Genomic DNA, 17527 nt, shown 5'->3' on the forward strand with positions numbered 1-17527 from the left:
TGCATATATAGGGCAAGTGCTTCAGTTAATGCTTTTATTAAACATCAGAATGGGGATAATGTGATCTCAGTGACTTTACCCATGGTGTGGTTGTTATGTGTGGTTTGAGTATTTCAGAAATTGCTTATTTCTCTATTTTTTTTGTTGTTGTTTATATTAACTAAAATAAACACTCTTTACAACTGTGGTAAGCAGAAAAGCATCTCAGAATGCCCCAATGATGAATCCTGCATTAGATAGGTTCAATGTTGCACTAAAGTGTATATAAAGCAGTGCATGCTTTAATCTATGTAAAATACTGTCCATATAAAAGCACTACTGTCTGAACTTCTCATAGGTTATGCACAACCTGATCATAAAATGTAATTAGATTAATTAGATGTTTCTATTGATCTTTTAAAATAAAAAAAATAAAAAAATAAATAAATAAGACACTATGTAGTCAATTACAGGCCAGTCGTTTTCAATGCTGAGTCTGGGAAGCATAGCCAGGGAGTATGTGATTATATTTACACGGATTTCAACATATATTATTTACTTCTTATCATTATAGGCATACATGTTTCACTGGTCACATGAAGTATACCTCAACTACAGGACTGTAGTTCTCTATAAGCGCTATAAGTCTAATATTTAGCCAAATTCTGATTATAAAATTTTTTAATAATAATTCAGCTATTTCTACAGTTGAAGTATTATGCATTATTTTTTTCAAACATTTTTTACATAGGGGGTGTGTGGAATATATAAGTCCCTAGCTGCAAGACGATTGAGAACGCCATGGTATTGGCTACAAAAATAAGTTTAACATTCTGAAGCAGTTTTTGCAATAGTCTTTCTTCTCTCAAGTCATGCCCCATGTACAAACACGACCTTCCAGCTGCTGTGCAATTACGCTGCCTAAATGTGCAGTTGAATGTAGTGAGCAGTGCAGCGTGGGAGGCCGGGGGAAGGAGGAGAATCAGGAGGCTGTAATTTGATCGTGTGGGTTTCTGTGCAGTGCGGGGATGAGGACGCGCCCCTAAAACCGAGGGCCTTGAGAGAGTCTCCACAGACAGCCACATCACTGCGGCTCCAGCATGCTGTGCGCCACCGTGTTCCTCTGCGTTCTCGCCGCGTGCTCGTGCGCACCGCCGCGCTCCTGCGAACCCGGAGATCAGGATCTAGGTGATGTATGCATACTATGTATGCGATTTATACCTAAACACTCCCGTCATTCTACCTTCTACTTTCTACCTTAAATAGCGGTGTGTGCCTTTAAATGATGTGTGTGTGGTCAGGCTAAAGCTTCAGTTTGCCCTTTGCTTCGGGTTCCTTAACTCCAAAACGACTTGACGACTTTACAGTCCACATAGCATTTCATCTCGTCTTACACTGCGCGTGGCCCGTTTTACTCTCAACTCTGCTGTAAAATTATAGGGTGCACGCGAAGTTTAGTGTGTCCTAAACCAAGCAATCAACCAAACAAGCAGTAAACCCGGATGGCGTAAGACGGGATAAAAGCCACAGTGTGAAAACAGTGCAAAGGGTTCAGTGCAATAATTCATAGGGGCGTGGCTTCTGTAATATTTATTTATTTTATTTTATTTTTTTTACAAATTTTGGAAAGCTCATGCAGTTCCCTTTTTTTGCTGTGCCTTTACCTGGTTTAGTACAACAAACAATAGTTAGGAGTGTAAAGCACATTTATACCACACTGCTATTAAATCCTAAACTGGCTGCAAGGTATATAACAGGATTATAAGCATGCACTCTCCTTCTAACATGTTTTAATTACTGTAACTTGTAAAAGGACTTGTCTGGTCCACATAAACATCATGCAAGTGCTTTTCAAAAACATCTGCAAAGAGATATTTATTTAGCATTTAGCTGTATTTTTAAACTTTACAGCTCATGAAAATGTCTTCTGGATACAGCTTCTCAGCTCCTCTGCAAACTGCACTCTTTTGTCTTACTGACTTCAACAAAAAAATAAAAAAGAGACTGGTGACTGTTTATAGCTGATATAGCACAAGTGATAACAGGAACTAAAGTGTTTGTGCAGCATTACTCAACTACAAACACATCTGTGAATGAATAAGGAAATTATGACATGGTGTGCTTTAATAATAAATACAATGTGTGGTAAAGAAAATGATGCGGTTTAAGAAAAATAAAACACCTCAGATTATGAGGTCATCACTGATAACAACCCAAGTGTTTTAATCTTTACTTGATGGATAGCCTTCAGCAAAGTTCTGCCTGTAAATGACCTACTAGTTTATTAAACCACTACATTAATTATCTAGTTACTAAAACAAAATTTAAGTTAAAAATGTTGGTGCTATATAGATATGGTTTTACATAGATATGTTACTTAGATAAACATTAAAATACACTATTTATGGTGTGTGTGGCCATAAAATAACATTTGCCAGTGGTACCTTTTTTATGTCCAGAACATAGAAGCTATAACTGTGGAACCTTGGTGTTAGTCTGAAATTCATGTAAGTCATTCATTGATGAACTCGATTTGGTCACAGTATAATTGTACAAACCTGGCTGTTCTGTTGTTAACCACTGAAACTTTAAAAACATTGCTAGACACACTGTTGGCACATCTCAGTAGTCAACAACAAAAAGTGCACTTCTTGTGAGCGTTCCAAAGTTTACCCTCACTGACAGCAGATTTTCATTGTGTTTTACAGGAAGATGCAAGGAACATGTAAAAGAGAAACGTAAGTATATACTCTGATTAACAATATCAAATACATTATGATATGTATGTTAATCCTCTGAACGCTGAACTTAATTTCTTATAAATGTCCACTTTTTATTATTGGACCACAGGATTTTTGTACAGGGTTAAATGGAGGTCCTGACTTTGTGCCTGGAAGCTGTAAGGCAGAAAACATTACAGACATGTGATATGACATGTCTACACACAGGGAAAAAGAGTGAGTGAGTGAGTGTGTTTATGTGTGCATGTGTGTGTGTGTGTGAGAGAGAGAGAGAAAGAGAGAGAGAGAGAGAGAGAGAGATTAGAGATAACTGTGGGCCTAAGGGTGATTTGTGTTTGCCTAGTTAATGGTAAGACATGTAAATGAGTCAGTGAGAGGGCTAAGGGTTGGTTCAACCTAGCAGTTCCAGCAAAAGCTGGCCTAGTTAAATTTGCATCAGTTGTGTTTGAAACATACCATAGGATACACATTGAAAAGTCATAACCATTTGTCTGAAACAGGATTTTCTTTATTTCCACATATAATATCACCATTCTTTTATTAAATAGCTCTTAAAGTTTGTGAGCAAAATATTCTTATAAAGTGCAGCATGAGGCTACAATAGGGTAAATAGACAGAAAGCTAGACAGACAAACATATTGTTAGAACACAAAAATATAATATCAAATAAATTAAAGTCAGTAAATCAGTGGTAAAGTGTGTAGCATTGTCACCGTACAGCTCCAAGGTCCTGGGCTTGATCAAGAGCTCAGATTACTGTGGAATTTGTGTGGAGTTTTACATGTTCTCCCTGGGTTCAAATGGGTTTACAAGCAGTTTGTCCCATTATTCACTGTTGACCAAGATACAGTGGTAACTGAAGGTGAATCAATAAAGAATAGTCACAATAGTAATACTTTTTATGATTCTACACTAAATAGATTTGAGATGTTTGTCTGCTTTAGCCAAATGTCTGTCAGCTTTTGGCCAATAAAAACTTTTTATGTAAAGTAAAAGAAAAAATAGAAAAAAAAAAAAACACTTTTCCCTAATTTTTTACATTATATTTAAATGTTGTTACCTTATCATTCTTTTAATGGTTAATTTTTACACATTTTCAGTCTCCATAACTCATGTTAAGTCCATATTTTACCCTGTGTCCTGTCCTTAGTGCAGTGCACAGACATGGTGCTGAGCTACTGTCAGGATGTGCCCTATCGTCAGGTTGTCTTCCCCAACCTCATCGGGCAGCAGTCGCGACAGGAGGCCGAGCAGAGCACTGAGTACCTGCTGCTTAATGTGCTGCACGGCCTGCTGGGGGGCGAGTGCTTGCCCGAGCTACGTTTACTTGGATGTTCTGTGTTGGCTCCACGATGTCAGAACCATGCCAGAATCAAGCCATGCCGCAGCTCATGTGAGGCAGTGAAAAAGAACTGTGTGCATGCCTTTGACGCCATCCGCATGGCCTGGCCCTACTTCCTGGACTGTGACCGTTTTTTTGCAGCTGAGGAAGAGGGCTGCCACGACCCACTGTCTGATTTCAGAGGTAATCGCAATGCACAAATGTGGTAATATGATGCGTTGTACTGTTTATGTTGGCAATAGAATACATTCCTATGTGCTGTTATAGACTCCCTAAATATGCTGACTTTAGCAACCTAAAATGGATTCTTTTCCTTTAACGGCACATCTTGAAGTATTAAATTCTTCTTATCCCACAGCTATTTGCCAACAATTACAGCTTTTGTTTACTTTTAATGTCATGTAATATCTAAAAATTAAATACCACTTACACTATGAACATTTGCTCCTTCACTCAGGTGAGTTTATTCAGAGGTCAACTAGATGGATAGATTTTTAAGATGTCAGAAAACATCTGAGCAAACCTTTTAATGCTAAGCTTGTTATTTGAGGGCTGAACTACAATGCAGTTTGGTCTTAGGGGTTTCATAATGCATAATGTTAAAATAGTAACAACCCCAGGAAATGTTACAAACTGTGCTTGCACGTTGTACTTGAGAATGTTTATTTAGCTGAGAACCAGTTCTTTTCTGTGGACAAGCATGGAATAGATCAAGATTACACAGTAGTTGTGTTTAATTGTCCTTGAAAGAAACCCCAGAATGTGAGTGGCACCTTTATAGTGAAACCAAGCTTGTGTCCATATGAAGGCACAGTGAGCCCTGTGGGATTCCTACAGTGTGTCACAGTGTGTCACACATCATTTCTCACTCTCTTCGTCACATGCTTAAACTTACTTCTCCCAGTCAGGCAAGATGTTGCCCTCTCCGGCATCTCAGATGGAGGCCATTCTACTGTTCTTCAGTTCACGTACCACACTAACGCTCAAATGTTCAGCATCCTGAAGAAGACGGCAGCCAAATGTCCTCAGATCTCCCGAACCTACAACATCGGCCGTAGCGTGGAAGGCAAGGACCTGCTGGTCATTGAGTTCTCCAGTAATCCTGGACAACATGAGCTACGTGAGCACAACCTACCTTTTCTTTTTCTCAGTACGAGCTGGAATTTTGAAATCTTGCCATTGCTATGAGGAAGTAGTGATGAAATGCATGTTCAGTCCTGCCCCCTTCTGGCCTTGAAGGCAAAGCACCACATGCAAGCATGTAATACTGTTTGTAGTTCTGCCTGGTTTGTGCATTTGTTTCTCTCATGTATCCAACCTCCACGGCCATATAGTGCCTACTACATTTCAGAATAATTTCTCTGATTAGCTATTAAATTATTTATTTTTTTATACAAAAGCATAACACCAATTATCCCTCATGTTGTGTGTGCTATTAGCAATGAATGTGTAATCAAATAACCATTGTTTAATTTATAGCAGTACAACTTAATAGCTAATTCCAAAAAACTCAGTGTATGTTATCATTTATTCATCTCATTTTTACTTAGTAAAAGGAAAGGGAAATTAAATGCACTTTCATATTAGATAAAGGCATTTTGAAAAGCAATCAAATGTCATATATAAATACATATTAAATGAAAAATTACAAACAGCCTGAACAGAATATTTGTTTGTTTCTTCTTATCATTCTTATCCTGTAGTGGAGCCGGAGATTAAGTTGATTGGGAACATGCACGGGAATGAGGTTTTGGGCCGGCAGCTGCTCATCTACCTGGCCCAGTACCTGTGCTCTGAGTACCTGCTGGGCAATGAGCGCATCCAGAGTCTCATTAACAACACCCGCATCCACCTGCTGCCCTCCATGAACCCAGACGGCTATGAGATCGCCGCCTCTGAGGTAGCCGATAGCAACGACCCTGAAAACACCAACCCAGAAGTAAATATCCAACTGTGTGTGTCGTGCGCTGCGACTCAGCTAGTGCCTGCCTGTCGTTTTTTGGGCATACTTTCCACAATCTCTAAACTCCCTGCACCAGAAGAGGTCCTCAGAAGCACAGGAGATTGATTTGACTGTTTTGACAACTGTAGACTGTAGTCTCAAGCTAAATTTCTATCTAAGCTGCCCAAATAAATTGCAAATCATTGTGTTTCCATCAACAGGCTTGTATTTTGAAAGGATCAGTGAGGTAATTCTCATCAATACAACAGCAGCCAAAAGCACAATACTGTTTTAAATATTTAATTTACCCCAACTCTTCCCTGTAAGGGGAATCCCATGTTCTAGGGGCTTTTCGAGTATTAAAATCACTTGAGTAAAGCTTGTTAGTAAACTTGAAGGCACTATATTTATTATATAGTGTTTGGGAGCAGAAAGAGGCAAAATAGATAGATGGATATCCCTTTACAGGGGGTGAAATGGTACAGGAGAATGGACCACTGGTAAAGGGAGCCTTTGACTAACTAATTGATATTTCTACTTTATTTCCATTGCTACATAACCCTCAAATTCATCCTCAGCATGAGTTTCTCAGTCACTGAAATGATCAGCACGGCTCTGGGTTAAGATCTGGGTTAAGGATATGCAAGTACAATAATAGTACGGTGTAATCTTCAAGCTAGTACATGCATGTTAAATATTGGATTTTCACTAATTTGTCTGACCGTAAGTGCTTAGTGTAAAGTTGGATATGCAGGAGAAGCCTTGCTTTACTTAAGTCTGAAGTAACAAAGTTTGCTTAATTTCTCGTTAATAATGTTTTTAAAATGAGCTTGTAGTGTGACTAGACTCTATTAGGCATTACAGCAATGGTTTGAGATGAAATCAAACATTTGCCCCATTTCTTTTGTAATGCAAAAGATGTTGCATGAGTAATGAAAATAGCTGTCATTGGCACATATCATTTCAAAGGAAATGGCTAAACCGTGTTGATCGAATTTTCTTTCTTTTCATGTTTTGTCTTGTTTCTACATCTCAGACGCTCAGCCTTGTGAGCATGTTCAAATCTGTTTTATGAGCATGTTAATATTTGGTCTGATTGTACCTCTGTTTTTTCCCCATCCTCTCAAGACTTTGTTTCCTGCTTGTTCTGCCAGGAATGCTTCTTGCATGTTACAGTTTGTGACACGTAAAAATGCAGTTAACCCTATTACCAATACCCAAACTTACTGTCAGCTAGTCAAATTATGAAAATAAATATGAAATATATTATCTGCTAAAATGTGCAATCTTTACTGGAGTTATAAAATAATGGAAATTGGAGGGAAAGGCCATACCTGAAGCCCCACCTTCTTCCTAGTTAGCTTACTATAAATTCCCATCTCTCTCTCTCTCTCTCTCTCTCTCCTAGAAAAGAAGACCCACAATTTCCCTTCTCCTCCAAAAAATCAAACAATTGCTAACCAAGAGTCTTCATTGGTTGGTCTTGTGCAAATGCATACGCTGCAAATAACTTTGACTTCTCCCCACTTTTCACAGTTCCACAATCCTGCTTCATCTCATTGACTTGAGGGCGTGGCCTGTACTCAGTATTGAATCAATGTCCTAATCGTTTTGTCTGGATTGTGTGTGAAATGGTTTAGGGTCACCTGTATAATGGCTGGGTAAGCGGAAGAGCCAATGCTCAGAACATTGACTTGAACCGCAACTTTCCTGACCTGACCTCCATTTACTACAACCGACGACGCTTTATCCGATTCCGCACCGACCACCTCCCCATTCCCGACTCGTACTGGCTGAATAAGGTGATTATGGAGAAGCAATTTCTTGATGTCTCACTGATTTTAAAATAAAGACATTGTAAAGCTAATTGGGGATTTATTAAAGTAAACTAAAGTCCTAAATTAAAGTGCTAATGTTAAACACCAGGGAAGTGTTTTACCTGCTCTAACACACCTTACCTAACTCTAACTTACCTCAGTTTAGTCTCTGCTTTAAATGTGTTTTTTTTATGAAATAGCAGATTGAATACCTGAAAAGTATAATCTGATGTAACTGTCCTTCTTTCTTTGTCAGGTAGCTCCAGAAACCTATGCTGTGATGAAATGGCTGAGGTCCATTCCATTTGTTATCTCTGCCAGTCTACATGGTGGAGAGCTTGTCATCTCATATCCTTTTGACTTCTCCAGACACCCTGATGAAGAGAAAATGTTCTCTCCCACACCTGATGAGCAGGTCTGGGTTATTCTTCTTCTTCTTCTTCTTCTTCTTCTTCTTCTTATTATTATTATTATCGTTGTTGTTGTTGTTGTTGTGATTTACCTATGGTGCCTTTCCAACATTTTGCAGTGGTGCGTTTCATTTCTTTTTTAAACATGAATTAAGATCATCAAGAGTTTTTTTTTGTCTAGATATTTAAACAATTGGCCAGGACCTATGCAGATGCTCATGCTACAATGGCCAGCAATGAGACCCAGAGATGTGGAGGCTCATTTTCCAGCAGAGGAGGCATCATCAATGGAGCTCAGTGGTACAGCTTTGCTGGAGGTAAACCAAATCAAAGAGTTTAGGATGCAGGGCAGCAACAGTTCATCCATAGAGGCCCCATTAGTTATAACAGACAACAAATATTACTCTTCATTTTTCATTAGTCCTTATTAATAACAAATTCTTTTGAAATACCTATTATCTGTTCTAAGTAACTGGGAATTTAAAAATATTGCTTTGACAGATGTTTTGTTGATTTGCTTACCTTTCCAGATGTTGTGTAATCATGGAAACAGCACGCTCACTCAAAACAAAACAGGACAGGGAAGTTAACCAGCGGGTTGCCAGAGTTGTGTTTTTTTAGGATAACGTTTTTTTTATATATATATACACTATATTGCCAAAAGTATTCGCTCACCTGCCTTGACTCGCATATGAACTTAAGTGACATCCCATTCCTAATCCATAGGGTTCAATATGACGTCAGTCCACCCTTTGCAGCTATAACAGCTTCAGCTCTTCTAGGAAGGCTGTCCACAAGGTTTAGGAGTGTGTTTATGGGAATTTTTGACCATTCTTCCAGAAGTGCATTTGTGAGGTCACACACTGATGTTGGACGAGAAGGCCTGGCTCTCAGTCTCTGCTCTAATTCATCCCAAAGGTGTTCTATCGGGTTGAGGTCAGGACTCTGTGCAGGCCAGTCAAGTTCCTCCACACCAGACTCTGTCATCCATGTCTTTATGGACCTTGCTTTGTGCACTGGTGCACAGTCATGTTGGAAGAGGAAGGGGCCAGCTCCAAACTGTTCCCACAAAGTTGGGAGCATGGAATTGTCCAAAATGTCTTGGTATGCTGAAGCATTCAGAGTTCCTTTCACTGGAACTAAGGGGCCAAGCCCAGCTCCTGAAAAACAACCCCACACCATAATCCCCCCTCCACCAAACTTTACACTTGGCACAATGCAGTCAGACAAGTACCGTTCTCCTGGCAACCGCCAAACCCAGACTCGTCCAACAGATTGCCAGATGGAGAAGCGCGATTCGTCACTCCAGAGAACGTGTCTCCACTGCTCTAGAGTCCAGTGGCGGCGTGCTTTACACCACTGCATCCGACGCTTTGCATTGCACTTGGTGATGTATGGCTTGGATGCAGCTGCTCGGCCATGGAAACCCATTCCATGAAGCTCTCTGCGCACTGTTCTTGAGCTAATCTGAAGGCCACATGAAGTTTGGAGGTCTGTAGCGATTGAGATATATATATATATATATATATATATATATATACAATAGTGTGTATATATTTATATATATATATATATATATATATATATATATATATATATATATACACACTATATTGCCAAAAGTATTCGCTCACCCATCCAAATAATCAGAATCAGGTGTTCCAATCACTTCCATGGCCACAGGTGTATAAAATCAAGCACCTAGGCATGCAGACTGTTTTTACAAACATTTGTGAAAGAATGGGTCGCTCTCAGGAGCTCAGTGAATTCCAGCGTGGAACTGTGATAGGATGCCACCTGTGCAACAAATCCAGTCGTGAAATTTCCTCGCTCCTAAATATTCCATAGTCAACTGTCAGCTGTATTATAAGAACGTGGAAGTGTTTGGGAACGACAGCAACTCAGCCACGAAGTGATAGGCCACGTAAACTGATGGAGCGGGGTCAGCGGATGCTGAGGCGCATAGTGCGAAGAGGTCACCAACTTTCTGCAGAGACAATCGCTACAGACCTCCAAACTTCATGTGGCCTTCAGATTAGCTCAAGAACAGTGCGCAGAGAGCTTCATGGAATGGGTTTCCATGGCCGAGCAGCTGCATCCAAGCCATACATCACCAAGTGCAATGCAAAGCGTTGGATGCAGTGGTGTAAAGCACGCCGCCACTGGACTCTAGAGCAGTGGAGACGCGTTCTCTGGAGTGACGAATCGCGCTTCTCCATCTGGCAATCTGATGGACGAGTCTGGGTTTGGCGGTTGCCAGGAGAACGGTACTTGTCTGACTGCATTGTGCCAAGTGTAAAGTTTGGTGGAGGGGGGATTATGGTGTGGGGTTGTTTTTCAGGAGCTGGGCTTGGCCCCTTAGTTCCAGTGAAAGGAACTCTGAATGCTTCAGCATACCAAGACATTTTGGACAATTCCATGCTCCCAACTTTGTGGGAACAGTTTGGAGCTGGCCCCTTCCTCTTCCAACATGACTGTGCACCAGTGCACAAAGCAAGGTCCATAAAGACATGGATGACAGAGTCTGGTGTGGATGAACTTGACTGGCCTGCACAGAGTCCTGACCTCAACCCGATAGAACACCATTGGGATGAATTAGAGTGGAGACTGAGAGCCAGGCCTTCTCGTCCAACATCAGTGTGTGACCTCACAAATGCACTTCTGGAAGAATGGTCAAAAATTCCCATAAACACACTCCTAAACCTTGTGGACAGCCTTCCCAGAAGAGTTGAAGCTGTTATAGCTGCAAAGGGTGGACTGACATCATATTGAACCCTATGGATTAGGAATGGGATGTCACTTAAGTTCATATGCGAGTCAAGGCAGGTGAGCGAATACTTTTGGCAATATAGTGTGTATATATATATATATATATATATATATATATATATATATATATATATATATATATATATATATGTATAATCAAACACATTCCTGTAAACATAGGCAAAGGCAATTCCTGCAAAGTGTAAGTGCAGACAGTGTTCCTCTGATTTCTGTAAGATATATTGAGAAAGAGAAAGGAGGGTTATGGAGTGGAAAACCTGAAACCCTGCCTAATCTGGAAAGAGGCTGCATCCATTCACCTGTCAATTACTTTCTATAAAAGCATGTATATATTATATACATTATATATACTTCTGTGAAGCTGCTTTGTGACAGCTTTGTTGCAAAGTCCATTGTTAAACATATATACAAAATTGAACTGACTGAGGTGAAATGTTTAATTCCTTACTTACAGTTACTGTTTATGTGTTAGGCATGTCAGACTTTAACTACCTGCACACTAACTGTTTGGAGTTGACGGTGGAGCTTGGTTGTGATAAATTCCCTTCAGAGGAAGAACTTTATCCTGAGTGGCGCAGGAACAAGGAAGCTCTGCTCAGCTTCATGGAGTCTGTGAGTTCACCCTCTATCACTTTACTGAGATATGAACTATTAGATTATTTCATCTCCTATTTGATTACGCTTAATGAGACAATCCTTTGAAATATTAAAGGAATCAAGAAGGGAACCTGTATTATTGTACATCTATAAACATTTACCCAGACGCAGCTAAAGACTTCTATGTCTGTTATGCAAACAGACAGGGAAACTATATGGAATTATGAAACGTATTGCGACATCTTAGAGCAGATGATCCATTTAGCACTGTAGACAGTAAATACCTGCACTTCCTTCATGGACTACTGCAGAGATTTTTAAAGAGCAAAATATTTCCATATTCCAGTAGAGTGTACATAAAACCACAAGATGGCAGCATAACCAAATTATTATTTCCCTTGCACAAGTAAAGACACCTTTTTATTTTTTCACATCCAACTTCTGTCTTTTTTGCTGGCCGTATAAATTTATAATCATTATAAAAACACTTTTATGTAAGCACCTGTTAGAGTTTCCTGAGATTATTATCCAACACTGAAATGTTTTTGGATGTGGTGCTGCAGGTCCACAGAGGAATAAAGGGTGTTGTGAGAGATAGAGATGGGAATGGAATTAAAGGAGCCATCATATCTGTAAGAGGGATACGGCATGACATCACTACAGGTAATGATGACAGAAGGGTCCTAAAAAATAAATGGTGAATTAAGGGAGATATTCAAAGGGAAACATTTATCACAATGTCATTTTTTGTATATCAGATTTTGCCATATTTATCATAGTTTTTTTCATATATATTTTCTTATATCACCAGAATGACACATTTATTGTTATCTTATCTTATTTCATATTTATTCCTATCAGAAAATTGTATTTTCTTTTATATATACTTTTAGATTTTTTATTCAGATCAGTCTGAAGTAAATGACCGTGCCATGACAGAATTGTGTATTTTTTTTGGCAGTCTTATCTAAAGTTTTTCTATCTTGCTCTTTATAAAAATTCTATGACTTTTTATAGACGTAAAGCAATGAAATGACATCATAACATTAGAGTTACATCCTCCCTGCACATCACACCTTCTAGAAATGGTGTCAGTTTTAAATAATTCTGCTGTCATGAGGTAACATTAGCATGGAAATTATCAACAAAAATCTGTCAACATGACACAAGCAAGCTGGTAATAGTTATTAATACACATGTAGATTATATCACTTGTTATGAATGGCTTATGTAGGGATTGTGTAGCTTTACAAACACTACCCCTAAATGAATTCATGTCTAGCCTATTTTATTTGTATAGCTCATTTACAGATATGTTGTGTTGAAGTGTTGGTAAAAGCGGTGTATAACAAAATCAAGTCATTTAAAAAGAATTAAATAAAATACAAATACATTGAAACCAGTCCCTAAATCAGTATAGCAATTCGAAAAAGTAAAATCCTAGGTAAGAAAAGAAACAAGACAAAACAGAGATCTCAATACTACAGCCCTTAAGATGACTTGAAATACCTGGGTGATTAAAAATGTTTACCCAATTTACCCCATTTGCCTTATCGGTTCTTCTCTGTAGCTGAAGATGGTGACTACTGGAGACTGCTGATTCCGGGTGTCTACATTGTAACGGCCACAGCTCCTGGCTACTCTAAAGTTGTGAAACGCATCAAGCTGCCTCACACCATGCAGAAGACGGGCCGCGTGGACTTTGTGCTAAAAAGGGAGCCAGTAGAACCTGATCTCGACTACTTAACCATCCCTGAGCTGGATAATTACGATCGCTTTGACCCTTTTAATGCTTTTGAGCAGCACAATGAGCCAGATCGTGGAGAGAACGGAGAGGAGAGAAGCGAGAAGCCTTGGTGGTGGGCATACTTTAGTCAACTGGGGACATCCCCTCCCACTTGGCTTCTCAGGAACTATTAACACCCTCACATTGCCTCTAATTCCCATAACTGCCTTCTATATACAAGCTAATGCACCTTAGATTTAGTCTTCATCCCATTCTTAAGATAAAGTTATAATGTATTGTTTATAATAATCTAACATTTCGGTTAGATGTTTAAGACTTGTTTTAGGACTGTACCTCATAACTTGATCTTGTGTTTGAAGCAGAGATTACCAAACCCATATGAAATTTCTAATAACAGCTTATTTCAATAATAGATGGCAGCTAGACCATTGCTTGGCTAGAGTAAGATGTTTTGTAACGCAGACGTTTTATGTGCAGGCGCATTACGCCAAATCCTATTTAATGTAAAAGGAACCCTGGATTTTCAATTAAATCAAACCATTGGTATGAGGCAAATCTGCTTTCCATCAAAACACATGACCTTCAATTGCAAATTGACTGGAATAATTAAATTAGGGTGTGAATATCTGTTTCTTCTCATTCTGTGCAGAGCTTGTGTACAATATTCTTTTTTTTGGAGAGTTAACAATTAAATTTGTTAAACAAATGTTTTTGAGCATTATACACATCAGGTGTAACCTGTACAATTCTACTCAACAATGGGTTTAAATTCTATAAACCCTGGTCTACATTTGGTCTGATTTCTCTGACAGAGCCCTATTTTGGAACTAATCTCTGGAACAGAGCTTGACATTGGGTTTCAAATCTGTAACCAATTTGGGTCTACTTTGGGTCTGATCTGGAAATTAGATTTAAGTTGTAAATTAGTTCTGATAAAATAAGAAATTGGGACTAATGCAGTAATAATATAAATGCACATGTACTTGTTAAATTGCAAGGCTTTATTCTGAACCCTACATCACAGGATTTCTCTCCTTTCCACAGCTTTACTAACCAAAGAACCTTGAAGATTTTTTTCTAAGGCTGTAGCAAACAATAAAAAAAAATACAAATAAAAAAACCCTGTTGCACTATATGCAATAGGTGAATACATTTAGACCAGAACTATTGCTAAGATTGGCATTGGGTTTAATCTGTATATGAGAATATATATTGCATATAATCTATATCTGATCTCTGTAATGGGTCTAATCTGCTGCTGAGCTCTGTTGGGTCTAATTTGTCTTTGAGCTTTGTACCTCTGTACTTGTGATCTGCATTGGGCCTGAACTGTACTTGAGTTTTTTTTATTGGGTCTAATTTTTATTTGACCACTGTATTGGGTCTAATCGGTCTTTGGGCTGTAGACTGTGTCTCATCTGTATCTGAGCTCTGTATTAGGTCTAATCTATACCTAATCTCTATGTTGCATCAAATCTTCATAACTGAGGTCTATGCTGGGTCCTAAATCTGTAACTGGGGTCTACATTGGATCAGGTTTTTAATCAGGTTTTACATTGGATCTAATCACAGCCACTGGAGTTATGATTGGTTTAATCTCTCATGATGAGGTCTACTTTAGATCGAAACAAAGCGTTACAAAGTTTTTAGTCGACACTGAATCTAGTTTCTGTATTTGAGGTCTAAATTTGGTCTAATCTCAGTGATTTAAGATTATTTTGTGTCTAACATCTAAAGCTGAGGTCCACATTGTGTCTAATTACAGTGAACACGTTTGGGTCTAGTCTCTAAGATTTATAGGAAAATGTAACTGTACTGCCCTGAGAATTGTCTTCCTAGTCCAAATGTTCTATGCCCTGCAATTAGTATATACAAACACATATTTTTTGCTATGTCCACTGTAGTTGTTTTAGACATTTGCACAGTGTTTATTAAAATGTTGCTATATAGCTTGTGTGTTTAATTGATCCTACTCTTTACGTTAGTCAGAATATCACCACAAGGTGTCAGCAAAGCTCTAAAGCATTTTTTGTACACAAATCTGGCACACAAGGGACATTACTCCTTGTTTTCTAGCTTTACTTCACTGCATTTTATCACAATTCCTGTTCCTGTGGCCATTATAATCTAATATTTGTAACTCATATATATAAAATCATATTTCCACCAGTACATGACAAAATATTACACAAGCAAACAAATGTAAAACAGCCTGTGGTGTTTTCATGTGTTGCTTTGTTTTTAGAAGATAAGTACTGAAATTTGCTTTCTTTCTGTTTACAGCTTTTTGGAAAGTTTTAGCATAGTATTTAGTACAGGGATGTTGTCCTGAGTTGGAAACAGTTTTGTTGAAATCACATGCTGCAAAATCCAGATAATATTTAACAAGTTGTTTTTAGGTATAACTAAAGGTTATATTTCCTAAGTGACTGAAATACACAAGTAGGGATTAACTCTTTATCTAACACCTTAAATACCATCATTCATTAACAGAAATGAATTCCATGTTAGCAGAGATAAATATTTGGTTTGATGTCACCGTTTTCATCTTTATCTGTAATGACTTGCCCACAATGTCCATTCAACATGTAAGCATTTACCAATTCCACAATCCCTGTTTGAATCCTATCCTTTTTGTGAGAAAAAAAGTGACTTAGCACATGGCTGGATTCATGGCAGAATCACAATCTAAGAAGTGGTTGCCACAAGAAGAAGCAAAACTTTAAGACACATTAATCAGATGTAAAAGATGGAACAATATATAAAGGGTATTCAGCATACCCTAAGGAAAAACCTGGACTAGGTTTGAAGAAATGTACATTTGGAAGGAAACCCTTCAAATACACATCACTGAAAGAATAAAACTTACTTTACTTAAGTTTGACCCTCTTGGGGAACAGAATAGGACTAAAGTCTATAACCCATGTTTACTTTTTGTCTAAATTCTGTGACTGAGCCCTGAGACCTATTATCTGTAATCATGGTCTGTGCTTGATTTTAAATCTGTAACTAATGACTACTTTGGTTCTGACCTGTAATGAAGTCTACATACATTAATTATGTATGCATTTACTGCTAAGAGAATAATCCTGCTAGCCTGGTTAACAAATAAAATTGAATTTACAGCCCTACATCGAGCGGTTTCTCTCCTGTAGGAAGCTTGGACTATCCAAAGAACCCTTCAAGAACCTTTTTTTACTATGAATAAATCAGACAGAGGTGTAATAAGCACTTGACAGGGTGTGCGCCTTTTCAGGGTATAAAAGAAGCCTATCGGTGTCATATATAACGTTTCACTTCAAATAAAATATGGAACTGTAGCACTATATGTGGTCATCTGGCGTACATTTACGCCAAAATGCTGTTTAAAAATGCTGAATAAATGATATATTTAGGTTGACCGCAGTGCTTTCAGTGCTCTGCAGTTGATTTGCTGAGAGAAAGCTGTTTAAAATTCCTGGATTTTAGTAGTCATTTTCAATATGTGGAGTTGTGTATTCTGAACAATGGTTAAATGCAGCATGAATAAGACAATGTGTCTGACTTTTCTGTTGGCATTGCTCCTAAGTGTTTATTTTCAGTGACAGCTAGTTGTGATATTAGACAGGAATGCTAGAATCTAATAAAACTGTTAGGTCTCACTGATGGCATAATAAGGATGATAAGGATGAGGTAAACTATCATAGATACTTAAAAGTAGAAAGACTGATCATTTCAGATTTAGAAAAAAAAAGTGATTCAAGTCTGTAATGCTCTATTGGGTTCATGCTATGTTTCCTGTAAATACAAAACACATGACTGAAAAGTCATTTGTTCTTTTGTGACATTTGTACATTGATTGGATGATGTGTGCTTAGTCTGTCTACTTTTAGTTCTTCTTGTAATGTCATTTTGGGGGAAAGATGATGCTTAAGTTAATAATATACTTATTAAACCTGTGCCATTCACATGCACCTTCTCAAACACTCTGATTATTTCTTATGGATGTGTAAGCGGATGTAGATATAGATGTGAAGCAGGTTGAACTATAGGTGGCGTGTCAACTCAGTGTAATCACCTGACATGACTGTCACTGATAATTCAGATTTAAACCTAAAGCGGACACGGCTTTTACCCCAATGAATGCCTCTGTGTGTGTGTGTGTGTGTGTAATATAAACCCC

At 38.3% G+C, this 17527-nt stretch overlaps 1 protein-coding gene across 2 annotated transcripts; it reads left to right on the forward strand.

Annotated features, from left to right (window-relative positions):
• The first annotated feature begins 1008 nt into the window (after nucleotides 1-1008).
• cpz (carboxypeptidase Z) lies at nucleotides 1009-15314 on the forward strand. 2 transcript variants are annotated; one of them, XM_058385667.1, is made up of 11 exons: nucleotides 1009-1167; nucleotides 2688-2717; nucleotides 3871-4245; nucleotides 4967-5182; nucleotides 5766-6001; nucleotides 7645-7806; nucleotides 8078-8236; nucleotides 8413-8548; nucleotides 11494-11633; nucleotides 12182-12281; nucleotides 13189-15314. In XM_058385667.1, exons 1-11 carry the CDS (start codon nucleotides 1080-1082, stop codon nucleotides 13536-13538), a joined length of 1992 nt encoding a protein of 663 aa, XP_058241650.1. In that variant the 5' UTR covers nucleotides 1009-1079; the 3' UTR covers nucleotides 13539-15314. The 2 variants fall into 2 exon arrangements, with proteins under 2 accessions (XP_058241650.1, XP_058241651.1); XM_058385668.1 differs by having other exon boundaries at nucleotides 1010-1167; nucleotides 5766-5962.
• The last annotated feature ends 2213 nt before the right edge of the window (nucleotides 15315-17527 follow it).

Source organism: Hemibagrus wyckioides, linkage group LG03 (assembly GCF_019097595.1).
Source record: "Hemibagrus wyckioides isolate EC202008001 linkage group LG03, SWU_Hwy_1.0, whole genome shotgun sequence".
Lineage (NCBI taxonomy): Eukaryota > Metazoa > Chordata > Actinopteri > Siluriformes > Bagridae > Hemibagrus > Hemibagrus wyckioides.